This window comes from Delphinapterus leucas, chromosome 3, assembly GCF_059928025.1.
Source record: "Delphinapterus leucas isolate spDelLeu-1000000601 "Yukka" chromosome 3, BTC_Dleu_Yukka2, whole genome shotgun sequence".
NCBI classification, from domain to species: Eukaryota; Metazoa; Chordata; class Mammalia; order Artiodactyla; family Monodontidae; genus Delphinapterus; species Delphinapterus leucas.
In genome coordinates this window covers 30,179,502-30,207,476 of record NC_143131.1, presented here as the reverse complement: position 1 = coordinate 30,207,476, position 27,975 = coordinate 30,179,502, and the positions used below count along the sequence as shown (strand labels likewise).

Here is a 27,975-nt window from a genome sequence, read left to right as displayed (position 1 = left end):
GCAGCCACTGTAAAAAAAAAAAAAAAAAAGTCACAAACCACCAGAAGGTTTTTTGCCTCTACAAGTGGCAATTAAAATAGAACTAAAGAAAATGTCATCATTTAAAAAATGTTCAAATGTCGGGCTTCCCTGGTGGTGCACTGGTTGAGAGTCCGCCTGCCGACGCAGGGGACACGGGTTCGTGCCCCGGTCCGGGAAGATCCCACATGCCGCGGAGCGGCTGGGCCCGTGAGCCATGGCCACTGAGCCTGCGCGCCTGGAGCCTGTGCTCCGCAACGGGAGAGGCCACAACAGTGAGAGGCCCGCGTACCGCAAAAAAAAAAAAAAAAAAGTTCAAATGTGGAATAAAAAAAGGTTTTTCTTCATTCCTTGAAAAAAAATTCTTACTTATTAAGTGTCTAGAAACTTACTCTTAAACTGGTTTTCACATGGCCAACAAAACCATGTCAGATCCACACCTGTTTCTCACATGCCTGAGGAAGAATAAAGTTGGCTTGGTCAGGTCAAAGTCACGTGGGATCTCATGACGAATAAAGGTCTTCACTGCCTTCATGCTGAACTCAGTACATAAAGTTTTTGAGTTTTTGAGTAACAGTTTAGACTCATGGGACTTCTAAGTAAAAGGTCAGCAATCAAAAGCGTTTTCTCTAACTGTTTTTTTAATGTGAAAACAAAAGTTTGATTAATAAAGAATTCAAGACCGGAAACTGAGAAGGAAATAATATATCAAGAGAAAAATGAATTGGTACAGCCACTATGGAGAACAGTATGGAGGTTCCTTAAAAAACTACAAATAGAACTACCATATGACCCAGCAATCCCACTACTGGGCATATACCCTGAGAAAACCATAATTCAAAAAGAGTCATGTACCAAAATGTTCATTGCAGCTCTATTTACAATAGCCTAGAGATGGAAACAACCTAAGTGTCCATCAGCAGATGAATGGATAAAGAAGATGTGGCACATATATACAATGGAATATTACTCAGCCATAAAAAGAAACGAAATTGAAGCTATTTGTAATGAGGTGGATAGACCTAGAGTCTGTCATACAGAGTGAAGTAAGTCAGAAAGAGAAAGACAAATACTGTATGCTAACACATATATATGGAATTTAAGGGAAAAAAATGTCATGAAGAACCTAGGGGTAAGACAGGAATAAAGACACAGACCTACTAGAGAATGGACTTGAGGATATGGGGAGGGGGAAGGGTAAGCTGTGAAAGGGCGAGAGAGAGGCATGGACATATATACACTACCAAACGTAAGGTAGATAGCTAGTGGGAAGCAGCCGCATAGCACAGGGAGATCAGCTCGGTGCTCTGTGACCGCCTGGAGGGGTGGGATAGGGAGGGTGGGAGGGAGGGAGATGCAAGAGATATGGGAACATATGTATATGTATAACTGATTCACTTTGTTATAAAGCAGAAACTAACACACCATTGTAAAGCAATTATACTCCAATAAAGATGTAAAGATAAAAACTATCAGCTATATCCAAAGATAAAAGCCAATTTTGACTTAAAATATTAAATTTACAGGACCAGCGATTATATGTGTCCAAGATTTGAAGGACCTCATGTTTCAAGATACAAGAAAAATACTTCTTTTTCTTTATTAATATTGCAAGCTGCACCAGCCCTATTTTTATTGCTGGCTTTACCTGAGCCTTCTCTGAGCTCCAGTTTCTGAATAATGAGATGAAAAAGGCTGTCCCAATCTAATAAACAATCTAGCAATTACATTTGTTAGTTGATAACATTTACCTGTTTTTCCCCATTTTGAACAAGCCATTTGCAAAATTCTTCAATGGTCGTCAGTGTTTCATAATCCTCTGGGCCCATGTTGTGTGATATGCAGCGATGCTTTTTATAAAATATATCTCAACAGCATCTGCAAAAAAGGGAAACAATTATTTAAGGCAATATGCTAGCCTTCACAAGTGTCTAATTTCAGCTTCAGCTAAATTCATTAGACAATTGCATCCTTAAAGCCCATGCCTGTCCTCTTTCCAGCACTCATAAAAGCCTCAAAAAGTCTGAGATATAACTTGATGGTATATCAGATGATATTCTGATTTTATTCTCTTGATGAAATGCATGGATTTTCTGTAGGAAAAGAAAGCTTATGTCTGAACAGTCTTCTCCTGAGACCTAAAGTAACCATCATATTAAACTCCCAAGTGCAACGCAAGACTATGTTTCTAGCTAAGTTAAAATCTGATGGAGATTACTGCTTACTGGGGTTTCTGTTCAGTGTATGTGTGTGTGTGGAGAGAGAGGGTGAGTTTTGATTTTCAAAGAACTTTAAATATACAGTTTTTATTGTTTAAAAATTTACTTCTAGTGTTGTCTTTTATTCCAAACATAATAGATGTTTATGTAATCAATCTAGAAAATGCAGAGAAGCAAAAAGAAAATGAACATTATCCCCATACACATCACTCAGGAACAGGCACTAACATTTTTTTTTAACCACTGTATTAATGTATAATTTGTATACCACACATTCATGCATTGTAATTATACAGTCTGATAAGGTTTTAGTAAATTTATATAGTTACATAATCATGATACATGATGTGATCACACAATATATAGTCTTTTCAGGCTGGATTCTTTCATGTAGCGTACTGTTTTTGAGGTTCATCCACGTTGTTGCATGAATTAGTTTTACTCCTTTTTATTGATGAGTAGTTTTCTATCATATGGATATATCACATTTTATTTATACATTCACAAGTTGGTGAATATTTGTGTATGTGTATACAGTCTACTATGTTTATCCGCATACTTATTAGTTCCAATTCCATTCCTTTCTGTGGATTTGAGTTACCATCTGCTGTCATTTTCTTTCAGCCTAATGGCTTCCTTTAGTATTTCTTTCAGGGCAAGACTGCTACCAACAAATCCTGTTTTTGTTAATCAGGAAATATCTTTATCTCACCTTCATCTTTGAAGGATAGTTCTGCTGGATGTACAATTCTTGGTTGAATTCTATTGCAGTATTTCGAACATATTATTCCACTGCCTTCTAGCCTTCATTTATCTGATGAAAAATCAACCATTAATCCTATTGTTGTTCCCCTGTACAGAGTTGTTTTTCCACTGCTGCTTTTAAGATTTTCTCTTTGCCATTCAGCAATTTGACTTTGTGTCTAATTATGGTTTTCTTTGTGCTTACCTTACTTGGCACTGAGACTTCTGAATCTGTGGATAACATTTTTATCAAATTTGGGAACTCTGGGGCCATTATTTCTTTAGATGCTTCTCTGCCTCATTCTTTCTCCTCTCCTATTGCAGCTCTCATTACGTGAGTGTTGGTACATCTGCTATTGTCCCACAGATCTCTTATGCTCTGTTCGTTTCTCTCCTATCTCTGTTCTTTGGATTGGATCATCTCTAGTGACCTACTTTTGAGCTATCTCTATCTTTTCTGCCATCTCAAATCTGATGTGATCATTAACACATTTTTCATTCAGTTACTCTATTTTAAAATTCTAGAATTTCCATTTTAGCTGATTTTTAAAAGTAGTTTATATTTCTCTATTGAGATTTCCTATTTACTAAGTGATTTTCATGATATTTTCTTCTAATTCTTTGAACAGTTTCCTTTAATTCTTTGAACATATTTATGATAGCTGCTTTGAAGCTTTTGCTAAATCCAACATCCAGCCCGCTTACAGTCAACCTCTTTTTCTTTTTCTTTTCTTTTCTTTATTTTTATTTCTTTATTTTTTTTGGCTGTGCTGCTAGGCTTGCAGGATCTTAGTTCCCTGACCAGGGATTGAACCCAGGCCCTCAGCAGTGAAAGCACAGGTCCTAACCACTGGACCGCCACCAGGGAATTCCCTAGAGTCAATTTTTCTGAGTCACAGGTTCCTGCCTCCTTGTATTGTCCCTTTTTTGCTGACAACTGTACATTTTAGATAATATATAGGAGCAAGCAGAGATTCTGATACATCTTTATGGGATTTTGTTTTGTTTTGTTTTTAAACTACAGAATCTGTCTCCCCCATGGAGCTTGGAGGCTAATGTCTTTGCTCTGGTGTTATTTTTGTGTGCGTTTGTTTTTGGGGTTTTTTTTTTTTTTGATTAATAGACTTTTTAGAGCAGTTTTATATTCACAGCAAAATTGAGTGGAAAATACAGAGATTTCCAATATAACCCTGCCCCCAAATATGTACTTACAATGGTTAATTTTGTGTGTCAACCTGACTGCGCTAAGGGATCCCAGATAGGCTGGTAAAGAATAATTTCTGGTGTGTCTGTGAAGATATTTCTGGAAGATATTAGCATTTAAATTACTATACTGAGTAAAGAAGATCTACCCTTACTAACATAGGCAGGAATTATCCAATCCATTAAGGGTCTGAATAGAATCAAAAAAGGGCAAAGGAAAAGCGATTTGTCTCTTTCTTTTCTTGAGCTGCGAAATCCATCTACTCCTGCCCTTTGGGCCTTTGGGCGCCAAGACTTATGTCAGTGGCCCCCACGTCCCCCAGTTCTCAGGCCTTCGGCCTCAGACTGAGATTTACAGCATCAGCTCCCCTGGTTCTCAGGCCTTCAGACTCAGACTAAATGACACCACCAGCATTCCTGGTTCTTCAGCTTGCAGACAGCAGATTGTGGTACTTCTCATTCTCCATAACCACGTGTGAGCCAATTTCTATAATAAAGCTCTTCTTTTTTTTTTGTGGTACGTGGGCCTCTCACTGTTGTGGCCTCTCCCGTTGTGGAGCACAGGCTCCGGACGCGCAGGCTCAGTGGCCATGGCTCACGGGCCCAGCCGCTCCGCGGCATGTGGGATCTTCCCGGACCGGGGCACGAACCCGTGTCCCCTGCATCGGCAGGCGGACTCTCAACCACTGCGCCACCAGGGAAGCCCAAAGCTCCTCTTTTCTATCTCTCTCTATATATACTGTTGGTTATGTTTCTCTGGAGAACTCTAACACAGATTTTGGTACCAGGAGTGGGCTCAACAACTTGGACTCCCACTCACCAAGGCCAGCCTGGTTATGGCCACTGTTGAGTGTCCAATCTGCCAGCACAGAGACCAACACTGAGCTCCCAGTATGGCAGCATTCCCCAGGTGATCAGCTACCTACCTAGTAGCAAGTTGGTTACATTGGACTACTTCCATCATGGAAGGGGCAGTGTTTTGTCCTTACTGGAACAGATATGCAGATTTGTATTTCCTGCATGCAACGCTTCTGCCAAAACCACCATCTGTGGACTTATAGGATACCTTATTCACCATCATGGTATTCCACACAATACTGCTTCAGACCAAGGAGCTCACTTCACAGCAAAGTGTGGCAGTGGGCCCATGCTCATGGAATTCACCACTTTAGGATGGTTACCCACCATCCTAAAGTAGCTGTCTTCATGGAACAGTGGAATGCCTTTTGAAGACTCAGTTACAGTGTCAGCTAGGTGGCAATACTTTGCAAGGCTGGGTCAAGCTTCTCCAGAAGGCTGTATATTCTCTGAATCAGCATCCAGTATATGGTACTGTTTCTCCAGTAGCCAGGATTCACAGGTCTAGGGATCAAGGGGTGGAACTATGAGTAGCGCCACTATTACCCCTAGTGACCCACTAGCAAAATTTTTCTTCCTGTTCCCATAACTTTATGCTCTGCTGGCATAGAGGTCTTAGTTCCAGAGGGAGGAGTGCTTCCACCAGGAGACACAACAATGATTCCATTGAACTGGAAGCTAAGACTGCTACCTGGCCATTTGGGGTTCCTCATGCCTTTGAGTCAACAGACAAGGAAAGGAGTTACTGTGCTGACTGGGGTGATTGATACTGACCACTAAGAAGAACTGGAGTAGTATTCCACAATGGAGGTAAGGAAGAGTATGTCTGGAATACAGGAGATCCCTTAGGGCTTCTCTTAGTATTACTATGTCCTGTGATTAAGGTCAATGGAAAACTACAACATCCCAATCCAGGCCAGATTAGTTCAGGAATGAAGGTTTGGACCACCCCACCAGGTAAAGAACCATTACCAGCTGAGGTGCTAATAAAACAAGAGGAAAATAGAATGGGTAGCAGAAAAGGGTAGTTATAAATACCAGCTAAGACCACATAACCAGTTACAGAAATGAGGACTATAACTGTAATGAGCATTTCCTCCTTATTTTATAAATATGTTTGTGTGTGTGTGTGTGTATATTAAGCAAATATCTTTGTTTTCTTTGCTATTTTATTTCATCATGTTACATAAGATGTATTAACTTTATATCAGCATTTAAGGACCATTAATTTTACAGCATAGCTTTCAGGTTATGGGATACCAGAAGATGAGTAAACATCCTTGAAGGTCTTTACTTCCTCTTCTGGGAGAAGGGATTCGTGCGTTTTCAGTTGTACCCAGGATAGTTGTATCATGTCAGGTGGAATTATGACCTTGTTATTGTCTTTATTTGGAGATTATGTTTAAGGAGATGCATATAGGTATCACGTTGACAAGGAGTGTATTTGTGATGGTTACTTTTGTGTCAACTTGACTGGGCTAGCAGATGCCCAAATAGCTGGTAAAACATTATTTCTGAGTGTGTCTGTGAGGGTGTCTCCAGGAGAGATTAGCATCTGAATCAGTAGACTGAGTAAAGAAGATCCACCCTCACCAATATGCGTTGACATCACCCAATCCATTGAGGGCCTAGACAGAACAACAACCACCCAAAAAAGGCAGAGGAAGGGTGAATTCTCTCTCTGTTTTCTTGAGCTGGGAAACCCATCTCCTGCCCTTAGATAACACATAGTTGTTTTAAATTCCCAGTCTGATAATTCCAGCATCCCTGCCATATCTGAGTATGGTTCTGATGCTTGCCCTGTCTCTTCAAATTGTGGTCTTTGCCTTTTAGTATGCCCTGTAGTTTTCTCCTGGTAGCTGGGCATGATGTATTGGGTAAAAGGAACTGCTCTAAATAGGTCTTTAGTAATGTGGTAGTAAGGTGCTGGGGGAAGGGCAACGTTGTACAGTCCTATGATGAGGTCTCAGTCTTTTGGTGGGCCTACACCTCTGCACTGTGAACACAGGTGCTCTTCAGTCACCCTCTTCCTCAGGTGGGGCAGGATGGAGGAGGCTGGAGCTGGATATTTCCGTTTTCTCAGGCTGGTTAGGCTCTGAAAAAAACCCGTTAGGGTCTGGTAAAAAAGTTTCTCCTGAGGATAGGCCTTGTTAAGCAGAATGTTCTGGTATATTTTTAAATGGTGACTTTCCCCCTCTCCCTGCTGCAAGCAAGGGGGGATTTTTCTCCAGTATTCACTTTGAGAACCTGGTCAAGTTCCTGGAGGTAAAACACAAAAGTGTAGGGGCTCCCCTGTGACTGAGTACCCTTAGAAGTTTTAACTCTCAGACTTGTGCACATTGAGCTTCCATAAATTCATCAACTACAGTTCAGGTTTTCCTACCCCAGTACTGGTTCCTGTGAACATGGGTATCTGTTCTGGTAAATTGTGATTATCTGTATTCACCCGTGTCTCCAATTTCAGGGACATCAGTCTGCCCTGTGACCTCACTTCTCTGACAGATCTAAGAAGAGTTACTGATTTTTCAGTTGTTCAGCTTTTTTCTTGCTGTTAGGATGGAGAGACCATTTCCAAGCTCCTGCATACTGGACCAGAAACTGAAAGTCTTTGCTCGGGTTTTAACACTTATTTTAATGTTTAGTCTGGATTCCTGGGGGTGACCCCTGTGTCTGCATAGCTTCGTGTTGACCCACTGACTTGGGAAGAGGTTGTACTCAAATGCCTCCAGACTCTATGTCTTTCATCCTCTGTTGAGTGACCTGTATGTAGACTGGGGGGTACATTTAAAGCTCTGCCACATTTCAAGTCTCCTTTGCTTGTTACTTTCTGCTGGACTCTCCAACGTCCCCTGCATGTGTATGTGGTTTCCCAGTTGGCCAGGGATGTTGGAAAGCTCATCTAGCCTTTCTATGGCTCTCTCATTTCAAGGTTCCTCTGGTTAAAATTTATGACTGGCCTGAGACTGACACCAACCACTACAGCAAATTCAGGCTAACAAACAGGCGATCTCCAATTCATTTCCTACTAAGTTGGCCACTATTATCTGATAAATCTGTAGGTTTTTGCCCCTTGCTCTAAACTGAGTCAGCAGCCTCCTCTGCCAGCAAAGCTGCTGGTGCTCTTGGCTGCTCCATGCTGATAAAATTGCTATTCTCAAGGACTAAGCTGGAGCAGTGGATGGATAGGAGCAGCCCCATGCAAGATGCCAGGAAGACTCTCTCTTTATCTAAAGCTCTAACAGTTTTTTGAGAATGATTTGCAATCTGTTTGCTGCTTATCTATTTCCAGTGCCCTGAAATGGGTGTTTTTGATCATTTTATTTAGTTTGTGTCTGTGTGTGTACGTTTGCTGTGTATGTTGAGAGTGTATACAGACCTCTTTACAAAGCCACAGCCAGAAGTCTCTGCCTCTGTTTACATTTTGATGTACATTTTGATGCAGTTCTACTTACTTTGCAGTTCATTTTTCATGTTTACATATATGTAACTATAAACAGCAGTATTTTCTGTGTCCTAAAAATGCAAGTTATTTTTTCCTTAATGCTGTTTTTTAAAATTAACCTTCTCTTTATTTAAAAAATCTGGTCCTTTTATTTTATTTTAGCCACGCTGCATGGCTTGCGAGATCTCAGTTCCCCGACCAGGGATTGAACCCGGGCCATGGCAGTAAAGCCCGGAATCCTAACCACTAGGCCACCAGGGAACTCCCAAAATCTAGCCCTTTTAAACATTACAAAATTCTATCTAGTTAATATACCAAATTTTCCTTTCATTTATTGATAAGGTTGTTTTTAATTTTTCACAATTACAAATACTGCCACAGTGAACATCCTTATACATGTTTCCTTTTCAGTTTTACTAGATATATCAAATTGGTCCCCCAATTTCATATCAATTTACACTATCACTCCCACCAGCTATGAATGAGCAGACCTGTTTACCCACTGTCTGGCAAAAGCTAGATATTTTCAAATTTTTAAAATTTTCACATAGGATGGGTGAAAGCTTGATCTCATTACAGTTTTAAAATATATATAGTTGTAAGATGTGTGACATCCTGCCAAATTGCCCTTCAGGGAGTTTGTAATCAAATTGTTCTCATCAATCACAAATGTTACCCTTTTTAAAATGTTGACAATTTGATAGAAGAAAATTGGCATCTTTGCTGTTTTATATTATTTCTTGATTATTGTAAAGTAAATGTAAATTTTAGCTCTTACATTTAGGACAATGATTCATTTTGAGTTAATGTTTATGTACAATATGAGAGTGTTTTGGGGGTTTTTTTGGCGTGTGGATACCAATTGTTCCAATACTACTTGCTGGAAAGACTATCATTTACACATTGAATTAATTGCTTTTGCACCTTTGTCAAAAATTAATTGGCCATTAATTAATTAAGTCTATTTCTAGACTCTCCTTGTGTTCCAATGATTCTGATTTCTGTCTATCTCTTCACCAATACCACTCTTGCTAATTGTTGCTTTAGAGGAAGTCTTAAAATCAAGCGGTGTGATTCTCTCCAACTGTACTATTTTTAAAAATTGCTTTAGCTTCTTGGTTTCTTTGCTTTTCCATATAAATTTTAGAGTCGGCTTGTCTATATTTACAAAAATTGCTGCTGGGATTTTGATCATAATTGCATTAAATCCATTGACTGATTTGGGAAGAACTGACCTCTTTACTATATTGAGTCCTCCAATCCAAGAACACAGTGTGTCTCCATTTATTTAGGTCATCTCTGACCTCTTTGATCAGGATTTTGTAGTTTTCAGGACATAGATCCTGTATATATTTTGTTAGATTTATACCTAAGTGTTTCACTTGGGAGGAGGGGACTATTGTAAATGATATCTTTAAAAATTTTGGTTTCCAGTTGTACCTTGCTAATATAGAGATATGACTGGGTTTTGTGTGTTGATCTTGTACCCTATGACCTTGCGAAGCTTAAACTCACTTACTAGATCTAGGAGATTAGTAGGTTCCCCGGAATTCTAGATTCCTTGGCCAGTCCTGTTATCTACAAATAGAGACCATTTTATTTCTTCTAAGCTGTATGTCTATTTCTTGCCTATTACACTGGCTAAGACTTCCAGTACTATGTTGAGTAAGAGTAGCCAGTGAACATCTTCCCCTTGTTCTTAATCTTAAGAGGAAAGCATTCACTCTTACAGTTAAACATGATGTTAGCTGTAGGTTTTTTGTACAGGCCTTTTGTCAGATTGAGGAAGTTCCCCTTCCATCATTAAAGGATGTTAAATTCCGTCACGTGCTTTTTCTGCATCAACTGGCAAGATTCAGGTTTGAATACTGAACCAGCCTGACATTCTCAAGGAAAAAACCTCACTTGATCATGGTGTATTATTCTTTTTTTATATATTGCTATATATTTTGTTGAGGACTTTTTACATCTATGTGCATGAAAGGTATTGGTCTATAGTTGTTTTTTTTGTTTTGGTTTTGTCTTTTCTTCCAGTGTCTTTGCCTGATTTTGTTATCAGGGTGATGCTGGCCTCATAAGATGAGTTGGGAAGTAATCCCTCTTCCTCAATTTTATGAAAAGATTATGTAGGATGGGTGTTATTTCTTCTTTAAATGTTAAGTAGAATTACCCAGTGAAATCATCTGGGCTTGGAGATTTCCTTCTCAGAAAGTTAACTACAAATACTTTTTTTAATAATTAGGGTCTATTAGGGTTATCTGTTCATCTTGGTTGAGTTTGTTTTTTATTTTATTTATGGTATTTCATGACAGGCACAAGTCTTAGGTCTTTTTATAATTAAACCTATCAATCTTCTTTTCTGGCATATCTTTGTGTGCTCAGAGAGTTCTTTCCTCCAATTTTTAACTTCAGTACACTTTATTCCAGTACTGTACTTTCTTCTGGCTAATTTATATTTTTTAGTTTTGATGTAAAAAATATTAATCCATCTGGAATTCAGTGGATGCTAGGAGGTGACAATCCAGATTTTCCTTAAAGTTAAAAATTAGTATCCAAGAAAAGAATAAGGTGGCCTTGGAATCTCCTAACTCTATAATCATAAACTTTTTCTCATAAAAAACAAATTTTACATATTCACAAATAGATTAAGTTTCTTAATAACCATAACTAATTTTTTTTGTATTTTTTGTAATAGATCTTTAGTGGAGTGTAATTGCTTCACAATAATGTGTAAGTCTCTGTCATACAACAAAGTGAATCAGCCACATGCACACATACAACCCCACATCCCCTCCCCGCTGAGCCTCCCTCCCACACTCCCCATCCCACCTCTCTAGGTATAGCAAAGCACCGAGCTGATCTCCCTGTGCTATGCAGCTGCTTCCCACTAGCTAACTATTTTCATTTGGTAGTGTATATGTGTCGATGCTATTCTCACTTCGCTCCAGCTTCCCCCTCCCCGGCGTGTCCTTCAGTCCACTCTCTATGTCTACATCTTTATTCCTGCCCTGCCACTAGGTTCATCAGAATGAATCCAAAAATACATTCATGGAATTTTTTTAGATTCCATATATATGTGTTAGCATACGGTATTTGTTTTTCTCTTTGACTTACTTCACTCTGTATGACAGATTCTAGGTCCATCCACCTCACTACAAATAAATCAATTTCATTTCTTTTTATGGCTAATATTCCACTGCATATGTGTGGAATATATCCACATATATATATCCACATCTTCTTTATCCATTCATCTGTCGATGGGCACTTAGGTTGCTTCCATGTCCTGGCTATTGTAAATAGTGCTGCAGTGAACATTGTGGTACATGACTCTTTTTGAATTATGGTTTTCTCAGGGTATATGCCCAGTGGTGGGATTGCTGGGTCATATGGTAGTTCTATTTTTAGTTTTTTAAGGAACCTCCATACTGTTCTCCATAGTGGTTGTATCAATTTACATTCCCACCAATTTTTTAAAAATCAAATATATAGATGGAGCACAAATACTGTGAGTATATACAAGGACATTTTTTAAATGAGCAAGATGATTAGCTAGAAAACACAGAATAAGAAGCTTCAATTAACATTCATGCTAAAGAAAACAATATTCAAAATATCCAAATAACTTCTGAAAACTAAAAAAAAAAAGTTTATTTAATAACATGGGGAAATACAAGAGTGGAAAAAAGTAGGACACAAAACTTTCCCTATAATATCCTCCCTCCCTCCCTCTCCCTCTCTCTCTCTCTCTCTCTCTCTCTCTCTCTCTCACACACACACACACACACACACACACACACACACACACACACTTTTCCTCTCTCTCTCTTTTTCTCATATGTGACTGGAAAATAATGTCCACCAAAATGGATTACTTTTATAAGCAAAGAAAAATCAACATTTAAAAAATATTTAAGTTACATTCTTTACAAATCCCAAACTCCTCCTGATAAACCACTGAATACATTAGTGTCCCTTAAGTGGATCAAGCCAGGTGAGCATGGGACAGTGTCCTCCCTTACCAGTTCCTTTGCGTCTCTCCCAAAGCTACCCACTTTGAAAAGGATGACTCTGCCTAAGGAAGGACTACTGTTGGATGAGTTCATGACCTGGCTTTCCTCTAGAACCCCTAGTACCTCACTTTTGAATAGAAATCAAGAAAATTCTAGCTGCTACAAACATTCTCTCTTATAAGCCAGAAGAAGAGTCCAGGAGGTTGAGAGTGGAGGAAGGTGAGGAGAGGAGCCAATGTTTTTCTCTTTTATCACTGGATCTCCTCACTAACTGAGACACCTCGGGTCACATTCACAGCATGTAGGATTTCTACGCTTTATGCAGGTGAGTTTTGCTGAGACTCTAAGGGAATAAAGGAAATGGAAATCAGTTGATCTTACTGTTTTGTTTTGTTTTGTTTTGTTTTTGCGGTACGCGGGCCTCTCACTGTTGTGGCCTCTCCCGTTGCAGAGCACAGGCTCCAGACGCGCAGGCCCAGCGGCCATGGCTCACGGGCCCAGCCGCTCCACGGCATGTGGGATCTTCCCGGACCGGGGCAGGAACCCGTGTCCCCTGCATTGGCAGGCGGACTCTCAACCACTGCGCCACAAGGGAAGCCCGCCGATCTTACTGGTTTTGATGTTCCAACTAATTTGGGGAGATATGATTGTGCCTAAATTCATGCATAAAGGATTTCCTACAAAATGGTATCCAGTCTTATCTTTCCATCACAGACATGAATAGCTACTTATAATCTGTCCGTATTGATAGATAGACCATTCCATTTGCCAGTGTGCTTCCCTCCCGTGACCAGGAAATGTTAATATCTGCAAAACCACCTCTTCTACTTACCCTGTGTTGGGCCTCTCCAGTCATGGCATAAGCCTTGGCTAGTAACGCGCTCGCCTCTGCAGCTTGGGGGCTGACTTCAGTGAACAAAGAAACACAGATGGAATGGGCCTGGAATAGAGAAAATCACGACAAGGTAAGTACCCAAATGACAGTGTCTCACTGTGGCTTTTATAGCAGCTCCCATAGAATTGTTAGTTCTCCCATAGAATTGTTAGTTCTCAACTAACAATTGAGCAAGTAATTTTACCTTCATATGTAGAAGGAATATTTAGTTCCCATTGATTAGGGTTTGGGAAAAATTAAATGAGATGGTGCATGTAAAACACTGGGCACAGTACCCTTCACATGGTAAATTCTCAGTAAATGTTAGCTATGATTACTTTTATTATATTTCATAGCAAAAATAAAATCATAACTTTAGCTCAGCCTCTCAAAGGTTCAGTATCAAAAAAATGTCTAGGGTTCCCTGGTGGCGCAGGGAACACACAGGCTCTGCATTTGTCAAATTACTTACCTACAAGCAAAACACACTTATGGTGGTTTAACCATAAACTTTGAGATACAACCAGCTAGACTAGTTTAAAGGACAAATGACGTCATTGCACCAAAGTATCATAAATTTTCATTTAAAAAGTCCTTTGTGGGCTTCCCTGGTGGCACAGTGGTTGAGAGTCTGCCTGCCAATGCAGGGGACACGGGTTCGTGCCCTGGTCCGGGAAAATCCCACATGCCATGGAGCGGCTGGGCCCGTGAGCCATGGCCACTGAGCCTGCGTGTCCGGAGCCTGTGCTCCGCAACGGGAGAGGCCACAACAGTGAGAGGCCCGCGTACCACAAAAAAAAAAAAAAAAAAAAAAAAAGTCCTTCGCATTTGCTAAAGACTTAAGTTCAGTTGCCCCTATGGCTTTTTTCCCTGGAGTAGACTTTCTCAGCTCCCTCTTCCCAGTACAGATAGAGGTGAGTGAAGCCTGGTAGGGGAAATGCTGTCTTAAATCAGGTCACACAGCAGATAGGCCCACTGTGAGTCGCTGTTCTCTGTCCAGGTCATTTAAAGTTGAGGAAGGTCTCTTGTGTGGATCTGGAGGAAAATCAATCCCATCCCCTGTTCTGAGAAGCCCAAGCGTCCCTGGCCCTGGGAACTGGGCCTGGGGCCAAACAAGCCCACCTGCCAAACAAGCCCACCTGGCCGGGGCTTCAGCCAACCCACCTACCTGCTGCAAGTACTGGATGGCCTGGTCATGGTTCCTCCTCAGCTGCTCGATCTGAGCAATTTCCTCATAAAGACCAAGCAGATCTGATGTCCTATCACCCTTAGCAGCAATAACATTGTCAACTGCCTTTTCAAAGTATGCCAGAGCTAGGTTTAACCTGCAGTTGGCCAAGGAGGCTCTATAAGAAAAGGGACAAGAATGGAAAGTCACAGAGAGGCCACTTGCTTTGCAGATGCACAAGGAACCAATTCTAAGAACTAAACGATTTGGTCTTCATAGGCCAATCATGTGAGTGGCTGGCTCAAAACCTAGCCTTGTTGTAAACAAACTCCTACTAACCTGCATTTTACCCACCAGATTCCACTGACTACCATTCATCAAACCTATTAATATGTCATGCTATAGTCTAATGTTATAAAAAAGCAAAGGGAAAAAATGGCTTATGGCAGTTAATAACATGTGATAATTTACCCATAAACAAACACTTTGGAAAATCAAAATAAAATTTTATTACCTCTGGCTGCCTCTCTTTTAGGCCAAAGCAGAGGTTTTCCTTTGTTTGATTTAGTTTAGTTTATTCCTCCTCAGTTAAAAATGAGAGAGGATAGAGAAAACAATGTAAATATCCCCCCACCAAAAGGGGACGGTTAAATAAATTATGGCACATCATACAACAAAATACTTCAGACATTAATCCTGTTTTCTTTTTAGACTAATGTGGAGAAAAATTTTTAATGTGCTAAGTTCAAAGTACAGTTATAAAACTATACTTAAAATATAAACCTGATAAGAGCTTTAAGATGGCAGAGGAGTAAGACGTGGAGATCACCTTCCTCCCTACAAATACATCAGAAATACATCTACATATGGAACAACTCCTACAGAACACCTACTGAACACTGGCAGAAGACCTCAGACCTCCCAAGACAAGAAATTCCCCACGTACTTGGGTAGGGCAAAAGAAAAAAAAGAAACAGAGACAAAAGAGTAGGGACGGGACCTGTACCTCTGGGAGGGAGCTGTGAAGGAGGAAAGGTTTCCACACACTAGAAGCCCCTTCGCGGGCGGAGACTGCGGGTGGCGGAGTGGGGAAGCTTTGGAGCCGCGGAGGAAAGCGCAGCCACAGGGGTGCGGAGAGCAAAGCGGAGAGATTACCGCACAGAGGATCGGTGCCGACCAGCACTCACCAGTCCAAGAGGCTTGTCTGCTGACCCGCCTGGGCGGGCGGGGACTGGGAGCCGAGGCTCGGGCTTCTGTCGGATCCCAGGGAGAGAACTGGGTTGGCTGCATGAACACAGCCTGAAGGGGGCTAGTGTGCCACAGCTAGCTGGAAGGGAGTTCAGGAAAAAGTCTGGAACTGCCAAAAGAGGCAAGAGACCATTGTTTTGGGGTGCACGAGGAGAGGGGATTCAGAGCGCCGCTTAAATGAGCCCAGAGACGGGCGCGAGCCGCGGCTATCAGCGCGGACCCCAGAGACGGGCATGAGACGCTAAGGCTGCTGCTGCCGCCACCAAGAAGCCTGTGTGCAAGCGCAGGTCACTCTCCACACCTCCCCTCCCGGGAGCCTGTGCAGCCCGCCACTGCCAGGGTCCCGTGATCCAGGGACAACTTCCCCGGGAGAACACACAGCGCGCCTCAGGCTGCTGCAACGTCACACTGGCCTCTGCCGCCACAGGCTCGCCCCGCATCCGTACCCCTCCCTCACCCCTCCCTCCCCACCGCCTGAGTGAGCCAGAGCCCCCGAATCAGCTGCTCCTTTAACCCCGACCTGTCTGGGTGGAAACAGATGCCCTCAGGAGACCTACATGCAGAGGCAGGTCCAAATCCAAAGCTGAACCCCGGGAGCTGTGTGAACACAGAAGAGAAAGGGAAATCCCTCCCAGCAGCCTCAGGAGCAGCGGATTAAATCTCCACAGTCAACTTTATGTACCCTGCATCTGTGGAATACCTCAATAGACAATGAATCATCCCAAAATTGACACAGTGGACTTTGGGAGCAACTGTAGACTTGGGGTTTGCTGTATGCGACTGACTGGTTTCTGGTTTTATGTTTATCTTAGTTTACTATTTAGAGTTTACTATCATTGGTAGGTATGTTTATTGATTTGGTTGCTCTCTTCCTTTCTTTTTTTTATATGTAGATATATTTTTTTTTTCCTTTTTCCCTTTTTGTGAGTGTGTATAGGTATGCTTCTTTGTGTGATTTTGTTTGGATAGCTTTGCTTTTACAATTTGTCCTAGGGTTCTGTCTGTCCGTTTTTGGGGGGTTTTTTTTAGTATAGTTTTTAGCGCTTGTTATCATTGGTGGATTTGTTTTTTGGTTTGGTTGCTCTCTTTCTTTCTTTCTTTCTTCTTTTTTTAAAATTATTTTTAGGGTTTTTTTATTTGTAACATTTTTTTAATTTTTTATTTTAACAACTTTCTTTCTTTTTATTTTATTTTTTCTTTCTTTTTTTCTCCCTTTTCCTCTGAGCTGTGTGACTGACAGGGTCTTGGTGCACCAGCTGGGTGTCAGGCCTGTGCCTCTGAGGTGGGAGAGCCACGTTCAGGACATTGGTCCACCAAAGACCTCCTGACTCCACATAATATCAAATGGCAAAAGCTCTCCCAGAGATCTCCATCTCAACGCTAAGACCCACCTCCACTCAGCAAGCTACAGTGCTGGACACCCTATGCCAAAGAACTAGCAAGACAGGAAAACAACCCCACCCATTAGCAGAGAGGCTGCCTAAAATCATAATAAGGTCACAGACACCCCAAAACACACCACCGGACACGGTCCTGCCCAACAGAAAGACAAGATCCAGCCTCATCCACCAGAATACAGTCACCAGTCCCCACCACCAGGAAGCCTACACAACCCACTGAACCAACCTTAGCCACTGGGGGCAGACACCAAAAACAACAGGAACTACGATCCTGCAGGCTGCGGAAAGGAGACACCAAACACAATAAGTTGAGCAAAATGAGAAGACAGAGAAACACACAGCAGATGAAGGAGCAAGGGAAAAACCCAACAGACCAAATAAATGAAGAGGAAATAGACAGTCTACCTGAAAAATAATTCAGAGCAATGATACTAAAGATGATGCAAAATCGTGAAAATAGAATGGAGAAAATACAAAAAACGTTTAACAAGGACCTAGAAGAAATAAAGAGCAAACAAACAATGATGAACAACACAATAAATGAAATTAAATATTCTCTAGAAGGAATCAATAGCAGAATAACTGAGGCAGAAGAATGATAAGTGACCTGGAAGATAAAATAGTGGAAATAACTACTGCAGGGCAGAATAAAGAAAAAAGAATGAAAATAATTGAGGACAGTCTCAGAGACCTCTGGGACAACATTAAACACACCAACATTCGAATTATAGGGGTCCCAGAAGAAGAAGAGAAAAACAAAGATACTGAGAAATTATTTGAAGAGATGATAGTTGAAAATTTCCCTAATATGGGAAAGGAAACAGTCAATCAAGTCCAGGAAGCACAGAGAGTCCCATACAGGATAAATCCAAGGAGAAACACGCCAAGACACATATTAATCAAACTATCAAAAATTAAACACAAAGAAAAAATATGAAAAGCAGCAAGGGAAAAACAACAAATAACATACAAGGGAATCCCCATAAGGTTAACAGCTGATCTTTCAGCAGAAACTCTGCAAGCCAGAAGGGAGTGGCAGGACATATTTAAAGTGATAAAAGGGAAAAACCTACAACCAAGATTACTCTACCTGACAAGGATCTCATTCAGATTTGATGGAGAAATTAAAACCTTTACAGACAAGCTAAAGCTAAGAGAATTCAGCACCACCACACCAGCTTTACAACAAATGCTAAAGGAACTTCCCTAGGCAGGAAACACAAGAGAAGGAAAAGACCTACAATAACAAAGAACAAGCCCTAAACAATTAAGAAAATGGTAATAGGAACATACAAATCAATAATTACCTTAAATGTAAATGGATTAAATGCTCCCACCAAAATACACAGACTGGCTGAATGGATACAAAAACAAGACCCATATATATGCTGTCTACAAGAGACCCACTTCAGACCTAGGGACACATGCAGACTGAAAGTGAGGGGATGGAAAAAGATATTCCATGCAAATGGAAATCAAAGGAAACCTGGAGTAGCAATTCTCATATCAGACAAAATAGACTTTAAAATAAAGACTATTACAAGAGACAAAGAAGGACACTACATAATGATCAAGGGATCAATCCAAGAAGAAGATATAACGATTGTAAATATTTATGCACCCAACATAGGAGCACCTCAATATATAAGGCAAATGCTAACAGCCATAAAAGGGGAAATCAACAGTAACACAATCATAGTAGGAGACTTTAACACCCCACATTCACCAAGGGACAGATGATCCAAATGAAAATAAATAAGGAAACACAAGCTTTAAATGATATATTAAACAAGATGGACTTAATTGATGTTTATAGGACATTCCATCCAAAAACAACAGAATACACTTTCTTCTCAAGTGCTCATTGAACATTCTCCAGGATAGATCACATCTTGGGTCACAAATCAAGCCCTGGTAACTTTAAGAAAATTGAAATCATATCAAGTATATTTTCCGACCACAATGCTATGAGACTAGATATCAATTACAGGAAAAAAATCTGTAAAAAATACAAACACATGGAGGCTAAACAATATACTACTTAATAACCAAGAGATCACTGAAGAAACCAAAGAGGAGATCAAAAAATACCTAGAAACAAAGAAAACACAATGACCCAAAATGTATGGGATGCAGCAAAAGCAGTTCTAAGAGGGAAGTTTATAGCAATACAATCCTACTTCAAGAAACAAGAAACATCTCAAATAAACAACCTATCCTTATACTTAGAGCAATCAGAGAAGGAACAAAAAAAACCCAACATTAGCAGAAGGAAAGAAATCACAAAGATCAGATCAGAAATAAATGAAAAGGAAATGAAGCAAACAATAGCAAAGATCAATAAAACTAAAAGCTGGTTCTTTGAGAAGATAAACAATATTGATAAATCATTAGCCAGACTCATCAAGAAAAAAAGGGAGAAGACTCAAATCAATAGAATTAGAAATGAAAAAGGAGAAGTAACAATGGACACTGCAGAAATACAAAGGATCATGAGAGATTACTACAAGCAACTATATGCCAATAAAATGGACAACCTGGAAGAAATGGACAAATTCTTAGAAAAGCACAACCTTCCAAGACTGAACCAGGAATAAATAGAAAATATAAACAGACCAATCACAAGCACTGAAATTGAGACTGTGATTAAAAATCTTCCAACAAACAAAAACCCAGGACCAGATGGCTTCACAGGTGAATTTTATCAAACATTTAGAGAAACGCTAACCCCTATCGTTCTCAAACTCTTCCAAATTATAGCAGAGGGAAGAACACTCCCAAACTCATTCTACAAGGCCACCATCACCCTGATACCAAAACCAGACAAAGATGTCACAAAGAAAGAAAACTACAGGCCAATATCACTGACGAACATAGATGCGAAAATCCTCAACAAAATACTAGCAAACAGAATCCAACAGCACATTAAAAGGATCATAGGACATGATCAAGTGGGGTTTATCCCAGGAATGCAAGGATTCTTCAATGTATGCAAATCAATCAATGTGATAAACCATATTAACAAACTGAAGGAGAAAAATCATATGACCATCTCATTAGATGCAGAAAAAGCTTTTGACAAAATTCAACACCCATTTATGATAAAAACCCTCCAGAAAGTAGGCACAGAGGGAACGTCCCTCAACATGATAAAGGCCATATATGAGAAACTCAGAGCCAACATCATTCTCTATGTTGAAAAGCTGAAACCATTTCCTCTAAGATCAGGAACAAGACAAGGCTGTCCATTCTCACCACTATTATTCAACATAGTTTTGGAAGTTTTAGCCACACCAATCAGAGAAGATAAATGAAAGGAATCCAAATTGGAAAAGAAGAAGTAAAGCTGTCACTGTTTGCAGATGACATGATACCATATATACAGAATCCTAAAGATGCTACCAGAAAACTAATAGAGCTAATCAATGAATTTGGTAAAGTAGCAGGATAGAAAATTAATGCACAGAAATCTCTTGCATTCCTACACACTAATGATGACAAATCTGAAAGAGAAATTAAGGAAACACTCCCATTTATCATTGCAACAAAAAGAATGAAATACCTAGGAATAAACCTACCTAAGGAGACAGAAGACCTGTATGCAGAAAACTATAAGACACTGATGAAAGAAATTAAAGATGATGCCAACAGATGGAGAGATATACCATGTTCTTGGATTGGAAGAATCAACATTGTGAAACTGTCTATACCCAAAGCAATCTCCAGATTCAATGCAATCCCTATCAAACTATCAATGGCATTTTTCACAGAACTAGAACAAAAAATTTCACAATTTGTATGGAAACACAAAAGACCTCAAATAGCCAAAGCAGTCGTAAGAAAGAAAAACAGAGCTGGAGGAATCAGACTCCCTGACTTCAGACTATACTACAAAGCTACAGTAATCAAGACAATATGGTACTGGCAGAGAAACAGAAATATAGATCAATGGAACAGGATAGAAAGCCCAGAGATAAACACACACACCTATGTTCAACTAATGTATGACAAAGGAGGCAAGGATATACAATGGAGAAAAGAGAGTCTCTTCAATAAGTGGTGTTGGAAAAACTGGACAGCTACATGTAAAAGAATGAAATTAGAACACTCCCTAACACCGTACACAAAAATAAACTCAAAATGGATTCTAGACTGAAATGTAAGACAGGTCACTATAAAACTCTTAGAGGAAAACATAGGAAGGACACTCTTTGACATAAATCACAGCAAGATCTTTTTTGATCCACCTCCTAGAGTAATGGAAGTAAAAACAAAAATAAACAAATGGGACCTAATGAAACTTAAAAGCTTTTGCAAAGCAAAGGAAACTACAAACAAGACAAAAAGACAACCTTCAGAATGGGAGAAAATATTTGCAAATGAATCAACAGACAGAGGATTAATCTCCAAAATATATAAACAGCTCATGCAGCTCAATATTAAAAAAAACAAACAACCCAGTCCAAAAATGGGCAGAAGACCTAAATAGACATTTCTCCGATGAAGACATACAGATGGCCAGGAAGCACATGAAAAGCTGCTCAACATCAGTAAGTATTAGAGAAATGCCAATCAAAACTACAATGAGGTATCACCTCACACCGGTCAGAATGGGCATCATCAGAAAATCTACAAACAACAAATGCTGGAGAGGGTGTGGAGAAACGGGAACCCTCTTGCACTGTTGGTGGGAATGCAAATTTGATACAGCCACTATGGGGAACAGTATGGAGCTTCCTTGAAAAACTAAAAATAGAATTACCATATGACCCAGCAATCCCACTACTGGGCATATACCCAGAGAAAACCATAATTCAAAAAGACACATGCACCCCAATGTTCACTGCAGTGCTATTTACAATAGATAGGACATGGAAGCAACCTAAATGTCCATCGACAGACGAATGGATAAAGAAGATGTGGTACACATATACAATGGAATATTACTCAGCCATAAAAGGGAACGAAATTGGGTCATTTGTAGAAACGTGGATGGATCTCGAGACTGTCATACAGAGTGAAGTAAGCCAGAAAGAGAAAAACAAATATCGTATATTAACGCATATATATGGAACCTAGAACAATGATACAGATAAATCGGTTTGCAGGGCAGAAATTGAGACACAGATGTAGAGAGCAAATGTATGGACACCACGGGGGAAAGTGGCAGGGGGGTGGTGGTGGTGTGATGAATTGGGAGAGTGGGATGGACATATATACACTAACATGTATACAATGGATTAGTAATAAGAGCCTGCTGTATAAAAAAATAAAATAAAAATAAAAATTTCAAAAAAAAGAGAGTCATGTACCACAGTGTTCATTGCAGCTCTATTTACAATAGCCAGGACATGGAAGCAACCTAAGTGTCCATCAACAGATGAATGCATAAAGAAGATGTGGCCCATATATACAATGGAATATTACTCAGCCATAAAAAGAAATGAAATTGAGTTCTTTGTAGTGAGGTGGATGGACCTAGAGTCTGTCATACAGAGTGAAGTAAGTCAGAAAGAGAAAAACAAATAATGTATGCTAACACATACATATGGAATCAAAAAAATAATTGTTCTGAAGGACCTAGGAGCAGGACAGGAATAAAGACACAGACATAGAGAATGGACTTGAGGATACAGGGAGGGGGACGGGTAAGCTGGGACGAAGTGAGAGAGTGGCATGGACTTATATATACTACCAAATGTAAAAATGGATAGCTGGTGGGAAGCAGCCACGTGGCACAGGGAGATCAGCTTGGTGCTTTGTGACCACCTAGAGGGGTGCGATAGGGAGGGTGGGAGGCAGATGCAAGAGGGAGGAGATATGGGGATATATGTATATGTATAGGTGATTCAGTTTGTTGTCAAGCAGAAACTAACACACCATTGTAAGGCAATTATACTCCAGTAAAGATGTTAAATATATATATATAATCCTGACATGTATATATGTGTGTGTTTATATATGTGTGTATATACACATATATTTATATTTAAATATATATATATATATAGAAAGAGAGAGAGAAATAACTGAAATGTTTATAGCAGTTATGTCTGGGTGGTGACATTACAATTGACTTTTATTTTCTTCGTGTATGTCTGTTCTTTCAAATTTCCAAAACAAATGGGGAATATAATTTTTTAATGATAATAAAATAGCATTCATAGCATTCATTTAGGTTTCTCTTTCTAGAGTTAGCAAGACACAAAGAGAAGAACATGAGTAGTTCAAAGCTGCTTCTCACAGTTATTAGCTTTATGGGCAAACTCCAGGAGTCTTTATTTCCTTCCAAATAGAAGAAGGTTAAGAATACCTAAATTACAAGGTTGTTATGAAGATTAGATTTAAAATAATATGTAAAATTGCCTAACATGTAGTAGATACACAATCAATATTTCTTCTCCCTTACCCCATGCCCCCATCTTTGTATTCCCAAGTTGAATTAAAAATATAAGTGTGTGTATAAAATTATTTTATATAAGGCATTCTGCAATAGTTACAATTTATTTGAAGCTGGAAGGTTTCTCCCTCCCCTGAAGATTAGAATTTTCAGTCAAAAGAATATATAAGGCATGTTATCTGATAATTCTTCACACACACAAAAATTTTATTTTTGTCAATCAGACCACTATTTCCCTTGACCATAAGAGCACAAGTTATATAATGATAATGCCTTTCATCAAGAGCTCGCAGGGAGATAATCAGCCAAGTTGTCTGACCTGCCTGAGCAATCTGGCCTCATTTTCCCCACCCTTCAAATGGGAAAAAGGATTTGCCCTTCCTAGATATTTGGTGGGTATCAGACATAACTCAGTGTGTCATAGAAGGTGAGCTAGGGATTCAGACGACCCAGTGCTGGCTCTCCTACCTATTAGTTCTGTCACCCTGAGCTACTTAATTTTTCCATGCCTTAATTTTCTTATCTTTAAACTAAACAGAAAAATACCTACCTCATATGCTTGTGGTATAAGACTGAGTGAAATAAATTATGTAAAGCACTTAGGACAGTGTCTAGGATGTAGTTATACTTCAGTAAACGTTCCAACACTTAGGACAGTGCACGTACAAAACAGGTCAACAGTGTGGAATGGACGAATGAAATATGCACTCAAATTTATTCTGAAAGAGGAACAAGACTATCTTTCACATAAGCACAAAAACCTTAGTCACTGCCCCGTGTGACAGCAGTAGACATTCACCAGACTCTAATTTATGGGCCTGTGGACTTAATTCCATATTTAACTCTGGACGTTCGGACATCTCCTTGCCATTTCCCATTTGACTTCTAGATTCATGGCTTTTTAGAGGAGGCAGGCATGACTCATGTCATTTCCTTACCATTCCGTCACCTACCCTACCATGCCAAGTGCTTACAGTTTTGGAAACAGATTGCTTTTAAGTATGTGAAGATATTTGAAAACTCTAGGGGATAGTAAACCTTTTATTATTCTTATTTTTTCTTCTGATAATCTGATGGGCCCACTCTCGTATCTAAATATTCTGATTCTCAGAGGATCCCTAACTCAACTGTGAAACAGTTAAGTCTCATTCTGGCTTGAACAAATTCCATGAACTTTGTTTCCATATGGAACACAACTTTCCCTTAAAATGCACGTGCTATGCATAACTCACGGACCTCCAATAAACTGTCTTCATTAACTGTTCCTTCCTCATCTTTTAAGTTGTCATACTTGATGACAAAAGTAGGTGGCAATTCAGAAAAAAAAGGAATTTTACAGTAAGTATGAGAGGCAGCACAAGGAAGGGCTAACAGTCTGTAAGTTCAGATCAAGTTCAGATCCAACACTTAAAGCTTATCACCTTGGGGCTTCCCTGGTGGCGCAGTGGTTAAGAATCTGCCTGCCAATGCAGAGGACACGGGTTCGATCCCTGGTCCGGGAAGATCCCACATGCCGCAGAGCAACTAAGCCCGTGCACCACAACTACTGAGCCTGCGCTCTAGAGCCCACGAGCCACAACTACTGAGCCCACGTGCCACAACTACTGAAGCCCGCGCGCCTAGAGCCCGTGCTCCACAACAAGAGAAGCCACCGCAACGAGAAGCCCGTGCACCGCAACGAAGCATAGCCCTCGCTCGCCGCAACTAGAGAAAGCCCGCGCGCAGCAATGAAGACCCAACGCAGCCAAAAATAAATAAATAAATAAAATTTATATATTAAAAAAAAAAGCTTCACCTTGGATAGTTTGTTTAACCTCAGCTCAGTTTCTTTGCCCTCTCTCTAATGACATAATTATTGCACTAACTACCTCAGGGGTGGCTGTGAGGATTAAATGGGACAGAGCACACGAAGCTTAGACCATGATGTATGCGTTTGGCAAATACGAGCCTCTTTTACTATCGTTTGAGTCTCTGGGTCTTTGGCTCTGAATATTTTTCCCCCTTTATATAGAGAGTACAAGACAATCACGTAATTCCAGGCCTTAGCCGTAAAAGTCCAAGCTTGTCTAAGCCCAGATCTTACCTGCCCAAAGCAACTGTTAGGTCTTCCTCTGAGACCTGTAATCCAGAAGCCCCTCCCTTATATGATTTTTTCAGCTCCTCCATGTTTCTCTCTGACTTCTGCAGGTTGAAATAAGCCTCTCTGCCAGTGAAACAGTCAAGGAGAATGCCAGGTACACAAACCTCCCACACTGACTAGGGGCACCAGTGGGTAAGCAAACAAAAGGGGCCCTTGGGAAAACGAAGCAGTATTTGAAAATGCACCCTTCCCTATTTTCCATCTATATATGCTGTCAAGAAGGGAGAATTCTTCAGAAAAGGAACAGGGCCCTGGGTGTCCTGTGGTATTGCTGCAATCCAGGGCTAGGATGGGTGGTGAGCATTTGGAGTGAACGGAAACCGTAAATTACACTGGATTTCCTTAGAGGCATCTACTGCATGACAACAATTATTCATTTTTCCCAAGTGGGTTTCTGTAAAAGAGAGGAACTAAATCTGCTGAAAGGGACTTTCTGGGTCATTTAGAAAGTCCAAGCAAAGCAGGTTTTGGGCGAGAGGCAAATAGCAGGAAAGAAAATCCCCTTAATTCCCAAATATCCTTCTATCCCACATTTTCAATAGCCCTCTACTAAGGGCATAAGAGAGGAAGGAAACATATCAGATTTTGCAAGTTGAGCATCAGAACCAAAAAAGTAGAGAGGGGGATGTGTAGAGAGGAGAGACTGGGGACACATGGGCTCAGAGAGGGCTTATGATTATTCATGAACATGAAAGACCCTGAAGAGTTTTCAAGTGGAGATGGTACCAAAAGGAGCTGTCAAAATCACAAGCTTTTTGAGGAGAGGCATATATAACAGCTCCCCTCTGGAAATATGGAGAACTCTTTCTTTTGTCTATTTTGCTTGGCCTCTGGTTTCATGGGCAGTGTTCTCAACGGCATTTCAGAAAAACTAAAATGACCATGTGTACATTAAATCAGAGGTTTTGGGCTGTATGTTACAATCACCTGGGGCTTTTAAAAATCTCAATGAACAGATGCACCCCAGACCTACTAAATCAAACTCTCTGCGGTGGGACCCAAATAGCAATAATTCTGAAAGCTCCCCCAGGGGATTACAACGTGCAGCCTACTTTGAGAAACAGTGCTTTAAATTACCATTCATTTTCTGTCTTCCTACATGGCCACCACCACTATCACCTGCGTCCTCATTGCTAACACTGTCTTGAGTGCTCTGAGGAGCGGGACAGGCTCCAAAAGCTTCCAGCTGGCCAGGGGATGTGTCCCCAGTGACAACCCTCCCATGGCTTAACTCAGAGCTCATATGAATAGACACAGGAGGAACATTCTTACTTTCTAGATGGATAGCAGAGGCTTGTGGAAGACCTGGATGTCAGAATGGAGCTACGAGGCCTCGGTTTCACCTCTTACCCTGTGTGAGACGACCCATGTGGCATGCGTGGCCCCTGGCCCTGATCTCCAGACCTTGCTGGGAAGGGAAGGATATCGGCTCTGTAGGAGCCAGGCCACCCCCAGAGTGTAGTAGAGCATGACCAGAGTTTCCAGGATTTCCTTTTTCTCCTTGTCTGAGGTCGTGTTTCCCTTCCAGGTCAGCAGTGTGTTCTTGGCAGACTCAGCATGGTTCTTGGCCTGAGCTGGGAGACCTGGGGAAGTTTGAGGGTGGATGGCAAGATGAGAAACATTAAAAAGGTTTTTCAGTCAAAGACATTCCTGGGAGGGGGAAGGAGGGCATTGTGGTTGTCATTTGGTCTTTAGTATTGGTTCCCCAAATTGGCAGTGCATTAGAATTATCTGGAATGCTTGTAAAGAATATAGGTTCCTGGCTCCCCCCATCCTGCCCCTCACCCCAGACGTATTGAGTTGGAATCTCTAGAGGAATAGCGTCCAGGACTCTATATTTTGAATTAACTCCACAAATGCTTCTTATGCAGCCATCCGGGCATTCGTCTACGGACTCGGTTTGGAAATCACTGATGGAGTCAGGAGTGGAAGCTGAGTATCCCATTCCCAATCCACTGCTAATGCCATGTGACCTTTTCAATCCACAAAGCTTCTCCATCCTCCAAATGCAAAATGACAACAAAATTATAGAAGCTGCCCTTTTACCAAACACATGGAGATAGTCCAGGAATGAACTGGGTTATGCCACAGAGTGCTATGCTTCATTCGAGCTTTCTGGAAAAGGCATTCTATAAAGTCAAAGGGCTTATGAATACAATTACTTCCATCTGGGGATTTTTTTCAATCCAAGATGAAGCTGGTGATACAAATTGGTCACATACACACATACACACACACACACACACAC

General features: G+C 40.5%; 1 protein-coding gene across 1 annotated transcript in view; it reads right to left on the bottom strand.

Annotated features, from left to right (window-relative positions):
• TTC23L (tetratricopeptide repeat domain 23 like) overlaps positions 1-27,975 on the bottom strand; it is a 61,081-nt gene that overhangs the window by 16,178 nt on the left and 16,928 nt on the right. Inside the window, 6 exon segments of the mRNA XM_089908754.1 lie at positions 1,770-1,846; positions 1,849-1,896; positions 13,317-13,437; positions 14,540-14,717; positions 25,671-25,796; positions 27,154-27,310. Coding sequence (XP_089764880.1) covers positions 1,770-1,846; positions 1,849-1,896; positions 13,317-13,437; positions 14,540-14,717; positions 25,671-25,796; positions 27,154-27,310 — 707 coding nt within the window.